The sequence below is a fragment of the Acyrthosiphon pisum genome, chromosome A1 (genome assembly GCF_005508785.2).
Source record: "Acyrthosiphon pisum isolate AL4f chromosome A1, pea_aphid_22Mar2018_4r6ur, whole genome shotgun sequence".
Lineage (NCBI taxonomy): Eukaryota > Metazoa > Arthropoda > Insecta > Hemiptera > Aphididae > Acyrthosiphon > Acyrthosiphon pisum.
In genome coordinates this window covers 16,557,288-16,565,459 of record NC_042494.1, presented here as the reverse complement: position 1 = coordinate 16,565,459, position 8,172 = coordinate 16,557,288, and the positions used below count along the sequence as shown (strand labels likewise).

Below are 8,172 nucleotides of genomic sequence, written 5' to 3'. Positions count from 1 at the left end.
TTATTTTTTTTATCATTATTGGCAATTTTTTAATTCCTTTATGTAGGATTTTAGTGCTTTATTTTCCTAGCCCTAGTCATTACTCATCAGACTAAGACTACCGATGAAGTCTTGGGAACTGGGGTCGTGTTTTCTTTAGATTTTTATGAAACAACGTAAACACGGTAGTAATAATTACGCAATAATTATTATAATGACGTTTGATGTATAACTTAAGTTATAAGAAATCTTATTATCTAGCAAAATGTTTTAATATTTGTATTTTGTAGTACTTATATGGGCATATAGCTGTATATTATACTATAATGATGTAAGTAGGTAGGTAGGTACTTATATCAGGTTTTAATCTGTTTTTTCGCTTCACTACTTAAACAAAAGTGAGGTAATTGAACATCCAGGAATTGCAATATCAGACAGCTTCTGGTAATAATTATAGTAGGTATAACTTGTATAAGGATATTATAGTACACGTGGGGCGTGTGCCTCGCGTGTATACTATTATAATACCCATCTATTATGTTGCATTGTTGCAGTATTATTAAATAATAAACTTGTATAATATAGACGTATGGGTAAATAATAAAGAGTTTATATTATATTATCTCATTAATGGACCACTAATATATAAATATAATATATAACCTAATATAATATAATAATACGTATACCTTATATTGCTTAAAATAATAACGGTTAATAGTATATAAGTAGGCCGTATAATTATTACTAATGATTGTACTTTTTTCCTAGTGGGTGGTCTTTTATCTGGTTATTAAATCAAAAAATGTTCATCCCTCTTTTATTTTAAAATTTAGACATTGTGAAACCGGCCTATGTCTTATTTTGGCAAAAACAAAATTCAATCAAAAAAGAAAGATGTAAAATTATATACAATTATTTATAAAATACATTATAATTCAATTAAAATGTGTTTATGTTTGCGTCGAAAGTGTTTGTTATGACTTCATGAGAGCTTAAAATATTATTTTATAATCGCAAAAATACAATCTATAATTAAACAGTAGGGCTTAAATTTAAAAAAAATATATACTAATTGATTTCTGCAAATAATATATCCATTACTTTTTATGATCATTATTTATTTATTGAGTATCGCGTATTTTGATAAAATACGCCAAACCTGTTTACATAGTCTTATATAGATATTGACATAATTTTCAATTGGTATTACTATAGGCTGTGTAGTAAACCGACGGATTCACTTTACTATGATAATATAATAATTAATATCATTGTATTCTACCTATGATATTTCGTAATATTTACCAAATATCGACAACGCTCGATCGGCACAGATTTGGGATTGACATGTTTATTTTATTGTTATAAACATAATTGTTATAGTGCTTATGATATAACGCGATGTACCAAAAATTCTTACAACAATCTTTTGCCGATTCCAAGAAACGAGATGGGCAAATTTTAATTAAACACGGTACATCATATCGCTAAAATATTATAAAACAAAATTTTTTATCGTTCCTGTTCAGCAATCCGTAGGACTAACTCATACCTATACGAATATGAATATGAACGATATTATTACAACAACAAAACTTGCAGGGTTGGCACCTTTTGATCCACCTGCAAGTCTCTACTCTCTACCGTGTATCTAAATAAATACGTGACTCTTTCCACAGTAGCATTAACCATCATAATTAGTCTACCATCCCACAACGGTAGAACTTAGTTTTGTCGTTGGGCCGTGCCTCAGCATCGCCATCTCTCCAAGTTCATTCCCAGTATCTTTTAAGATTTATGTGCAGGTATTGTTGGGCCGCGTCTCAACACCACGGCTTGTACTATAAGTATATTATCCGATCTCGTGTAATCGAAACAGAGGCTTTTCGCTCTTTCCACACATTTAATCAGTAATAATGCATATTATACTTTATCTACAAATACTTGTGTCTTCTTTGAACTACACTAACCTCTCCTTCGCAAGTCTTGATCACCAACGGCAAGAACTCATTTTTATAAACGTTAGTGAGGGACAATTCCAGCTATAGCTATGGTTCACTTGGCCTAAATATTTTCACGAAAAATTGTTGATTACATTCTTAAAACTCTTATAAGTGATACTGTGTAATTATAACTTTTCCATCCTGTTCTCAGAATCCAATTATATACCAATATACATATGTATATTCGTAATCAGGTGCATAGGATATAGCACGTATGTATACCTATACTTCTCCATAACATGGGCAATATATTGATTTCAGAGACTTCAGACTTACCTCGTGGTAGTGACGATTCCAGTAGACTTTCCAGCCATCTGGGCCCACCGCAATATCGAGTCAACTTGGTTCTTGGGGTTTAACGACGCTTTGCAGTCGTTTTCCCGGACGGCGCCCGAAACGCCTACCGTGCCTGAATTCGCCTTGACGCCGGTCATGTAAGCGGTTGACGAGCAAGCCGAATCGGCCACTTGCTTGTCGACACAATACGTCTGTATGTATATATATGGAAAAACAGAAATGCACACGTGCAAAAATATAATATTAAACAAACCTCAGATAGAAGTTTGTCACAATAACATAGGTATAAGTGGTATCGTACATGTACAATGCTACCCAGTGGCGTATTTATGGCAAGTGGGGGAGGAGGGGGTCGCCCCCGCAAGACGATTTTTATTATTTTTGATTATATTATACTTTTACATTTTTATGATTTTATAACGAGGAATTTAATATTTTCCTTTCAAAAAAATGGTTCACAGATACGCCACTGATAGTACAATAGTGCAATGTATATATTTTAATGATCCGAGCATCCTTTGTATATTTTTAATATTATATATTAATACTTATTCTTTTAGTGATGATTAGGTACCGCATAAATATGTTACCGTTGTTATATTCGGTGGTATAGATCTAAAATGTTTGCAGGGTTTCATTATTTTCACTTTGCCTTAGCTATCTATACACTAGAATCTAGAACTCTAGAACTAGGGTCAGAAATTAGTTGTTAAGGGGGTCGATGAGGGGATCGAAAGGGTTTGATGATTTAAAAAAAAAATGAAAGGTCCAGAAGTCCTTTTTTTGCTTAGCAAGTTATTCTAGATCTACACAGGCAAATAATGAAAAAAAAAAATCAGCATTAAAATAAAATATTTTTGGTGGTCTATTTATTTTCTCTCCACTTACTACCGACCACTGGTCTAGAATATAGCATTGTGGTGAAATATAGTTTGGTACCCTTATATAATTAGAGTTTAAGACCTGCTGTTGTAGGCTTGATCGTGTCCAAAACAAATTCCTTTCCTATGTAGGTATCTGGTATACCTAGTTTATAATACGTGCATGTGTTGTCTGTGACCCGTGTCCTCAAAATCGAGCATTCGCGCTACGACTATATACTCGCTCCTCTTTACTCCTCCAGGGGATCGGGTGTAAACGAAGGGATACTAATACATAATATAATATATAACGTACCCTGACCAATCCGGTGTACGGGAAGTTTTCAAACGTCAGCGATGCATTACCGTCCGGGAACGCACTGCCGGATGACTGTTCCATGTGCACTCTGGCTGCGGTCACAGTTGCAATGGACATGCCGTCGCCTAAGAAGAACACTATGTTTTTGGCCCGACCGACGATCGGATTCTCTAGCTCTTTGAGCCGACGCCCCAGGTCAGACATGCCCCGGTTCATCCAAAATTGTGCATCTATATAGGTAGGTGTATTACAATAGTTGTGTAAAATAATCATTGATCTTTGAAGTGAGATATATGCATCTTTAGTAATAGTTAATGCAAGTAATTTAAGATATATTTTGGGGCCCGGTGTGGCACGGTGGTTGGCCGCAGTCACTAACGTGTTCCGAGGTTAATCATCGGCCGGCGTTGCTAGCTCCCATATGGGTGACCACCCGAGTTTTTAACGACGAATCCTCGCCCCATACACACGTGTTCCAAACCAACCGTACACTCCCCACAGTAAAAACCGACTAATAACCATGCACTTGAAGCTTTAAAAACAATAGAAAAAGATAATATATTTTATACTAATTTTACAATTAACATTTAGTAAGTATATTGTATATATTATAATTTATATTTAGTATATGTGTGCATTTTGATGAGAACGCATAGGTATTGTATAAATATAAATATACAGTAATATATAGTTTGTGCCTATAGACATCTAGCAGGAGCATCGTTTCAGTTTTGAAATTGTTATAGATATTAAATAGATACCACGATAAATTAAATATGACGTAAATTATTAAATACCTATGTATTGCACTATTTATATGAGCTTCCGTCATCCTGACCAGTCTTTTCCTGACAGTCTTTTAATTCATTGCATAGACTTAGTGTCTTAGTGTCTTACTGAATTACAGGCGCAGATTCAGGGAGAGGGCCAATAGGTGTTCGGTCAAACCCCGTTAAGCCATCGATAAAATAAATTCGCATTATAAATTACGTGTAATTTAAAATAGAAAGGCATAACCAATTTTTTTGAGCACCCTCTATTAAAGTTTTCTGGATCCACGCCTGCTGCATAATATGTTTTAAATGATGATCGTCAATAGACATTATTTTAATCATTAATGTGTTAATAATCGTAATATTATATTTTACACATAAGTACAAGAAAATTTAGGGAGACGAAACTGCAAAAGTATAACTGTAGGTACACTGTACCTACGTATAATTCTAGTCTAAGTATGGTGTAACTTATTGAACAACTACCCTGCGTGTCCTGCGCTGTAGTAGATATCAATTCATAAAAAAACATTTGTATGTTTGTAGTTACTGACATAATTATTGTAAGATAATATTATACGATCAGGTACAGTAAGATGTTTGATAATTACCATACAATATCCAAAAAATTGTCTTTTCGAGTACCTATTCACACTTACCGTATTCTCGTGTCTGCTGTAGAGGTCGTCCCTTGTCCGCGAAATAATCATCTGGAAAATCAAATAGAACCAATTGATGCGAAACGCCCATCAATGCCGATGTGGGTATTTATCTACCTATGTCTATGTTGTAATCTTATGCCAATCGATATGTAACGATTGACCCCTAATGCAGTCATGGGTGCAAAATCATAGGCGATATTATAGGACCGTGTCAAGAAATGAAAATGACTGGGTAGACTTTGATTCTGACGACCTCGCTGCCGTCAAAATGTGATAATCACACGGGAAACGGAATTAAGGGGAACCCATTGATCATTATAGGTATATGTCTCGAGTGCAAAGAACTGCAGTGTATAGGTAGTATACTGTACAGCTGAATATTTACATTTACTGATGAAAGTAAAATATTCTACGGCGTATTATTAGCAGTCGTGCTACCTACTAACAAATTGTTGTTTAATATTAAAAATATTATTTTCTGTATGACTCTTTTTTAACCTTTATACCGACAATATACTCAATACTGTAGCTACTATACATTGTGTAACGGGACTATTTGACAAATATAGCAACGTTTGTAATGGCAATTTGTTAAATAGTCCTGTTACACCTTATATAATAAACTTGCCTACATTTTTATATTTTTTCATAATTTAATGAAGTGCATATTTATTATTATTATTATTTATATGCATTATTATTATTATTAATTATTATTAAGTATTAACTATCTATACAAATTTCAACGAAATAAATTATGAAATATTTAAATCAACTTATTTAGATGAGTAATAATTAAAAAAATGATAAAATGTTTAAACTTGATAATTTGAATATACGACACATCCAAATATTATGTTGTCTGTTTGTCTGTCTCCGTCTTATGAATGTGCCAAATAGCAAATTTGTGTTCAGCAATTCCAATTTTGTGTCATAAGATTTAATAATAAAGTGAATTGACTTACTATCAAACTTATAATTAACAAAATTATCCGTGTTTTTCACGAGGAATTTACAATAATTTAAATTTAAGCGAGTTATGCGATTTCTAATTGTAATAATTTACATATAGGTACTCATATCTTGCTTGAAATTTTAACAATAAAATTGTAAAAAAACAACGATAAAGTACAGATATTTTCTTACTTTTAAGTTTGATAATAGGTCAATTCGCTCTGTTATTAAACAGTATGACATAAAATTAGAACAGCTGAACTTAAATTTCGATATATATATTATGCGTTGACGGAGACAAGACACTATACGTACCTACTCTTGATAAATTTGTGAACATTACATAAATTACCTAAAAACAGTAATGTGATACTTATAATAAGTTATAAGTTATAATTTAGAACTGTATAGTTCTAACTGTACAGAATAGTTTATATTAACTAAAATTCCAGACGAAGAACGATTAGATATAAAATACCATGTTACATAAGACATACCAACTACACGCGGAACTCATCAATAGTGTGAACGCCATAAATTTGTTTATACTAAATGGTACATATATATATAATATAAATGTAAATGTCGACAGTTTATTGTAAAAATAATTAATTCAATATGTATATCAATATCAATATTGTAATAGACACATTATACACAATATTCATTATTTAAAAAAAATAAATGTTTAATTTCATTTATAGTAAAATAATAATCTAAACTTGTCCTTTTTTTTTAAATGATATAAAATGTGTATAATATATATCGAACTTATATTCGACTAGAACCCGACAAGGATATGATAATATCCCGAAACACAAATATATCTAGTAAAACGTAGATAGTATAACGTCATTAAATGTTAGAATAAAGCATTATCACTCGAGTTTCGATGTATACACTTTAAAAAAACATAATAATATATGTCCTTAAAAATTATAAGTGCATTAAAAATATCTAAAAATATTATGCCAACAGTATTTATGTTTCTTAAAATAAATATTATAAAACAAAATATTATAAAAATTTGACATTTAAAAAATAATAAAATTAAGTTTATTCTGCCTTAACAATAGTGGAGGAGTTTTTATATAAAGCCTATTGTAAATTTTTCTTACAAAATTATTCACCTTAAATAATATATCATACGTGGTAAAAAACTCAACAAATTCAAGAATATAAAAATTGAATTATAATTCCAAAATTCCAGGATTAAAAAACATACATGTATATGCATATGTGTAAGGTATAATAAAGATAAGTAGGTGTATCGTATATCTATATGACAATGTGATAAGATTGGAATTTGGATTCCTACCTACGTACGGGAACGACGTATATCGGTTTATATAATATATAATTATGGCGTATAAGATGTACAATGATCTACTGTAAAATAATATACACGCGAATATAAATTTGTTTTATTAACTTCCGTTTAACTTTTAAGTAAGTACCTATTACGTTAAGTCGTTGTACGATTATTGTATTAAAATAAAAATGGAGAATATTTATATCTATATAGGTACATAGAATATAAGTATATAACCTACGTCTCACTGCATATTATTTAATATTATTTAATTATGGCGTATAAAATGTACAATGATCTACTGTAAAATAATATACACTCGAACATAAATTTGTTTTATTAACTTCCGTTTAACTTTTAGGTAAGTACCTATTACGTTAAGTCGTTGTACGATTATTGTATTAAAATAAAAATGGAGAATATTTATATCTATATACATAGAATATAAGTATATAACCTACGTCTCACTGCATATTATTTAATAATATGCCATAATATATGAATGGCTAATCACAAATTCACAATTTTAATACATATTTGTATGGAACTTTATTCTTTATAACATTAAAGTTAAAAAAGATCTGTTTTATTCAATATATTGAAAAAAAAATATATTATTAATATAATATAAATATTTATATTATATTATAATATTATAATATATTATTGCTGCCAAAAATATAATAGAACACTAGTAAACTAGTAAAGTGTTATCCTACAATCGTCAAACTATTATATGAATTTTAATTTTAAACGAGAAATCTTTCGGTCATATATAATACCTATATTTTTTTAAATAAAAAAAACTTACCGATCGATGACTTGGGCTTTGGATACGGTTTCGTCCGAGCAACCGTTTTTTCGGTGTAAACAAAAATAATAAGTAAAATTATTAGCAACGTAAAGTAAGAGGAAATCATGTTAACGTCTCTACGGAGACCTACGACAATTTCTTGAAACTAATCTGTGTGGCGTGTCCGGTGTAAACCGATTGACTGGGAAAACTCAAA

General features: G+C 30.8%; 1 protein-coding gene across 1 annotated transcript in view; it reads right to left on the bottom strand.

Moving 5' to 3' along the window:
- LOC100165509 (membrane-bound alkaline phosphatase) overlaps positions 1-8,172 on the bottom strand; it is a 20,359-nt gene extending 12,187 nt beyond the window's left edge. Inside the window, exons 1-4 of the mRNA XM_001944094.5 lie at positions 7,974-8,172; positions 4,894-4,944; positions 3,459-3,691; positions 2,262-2,473 (exon numbers count right to left, since the gene is read on the bottom strand). Of these exons, the coding sequence (XP_001944129.2) occupies positions 2,262-2,473; positions 3,459-3,691; positions 4,894-4,944; positions 7,974-8,082 (605 nt within the window). The 5' untranslated portion in view covers positions 8,083-8,172. The remainder of the gene's footprint in view (positions 1-2,261; positions 2,474-3,458; positions 3,692-4,893; positions 4,945-7,973) is intronic.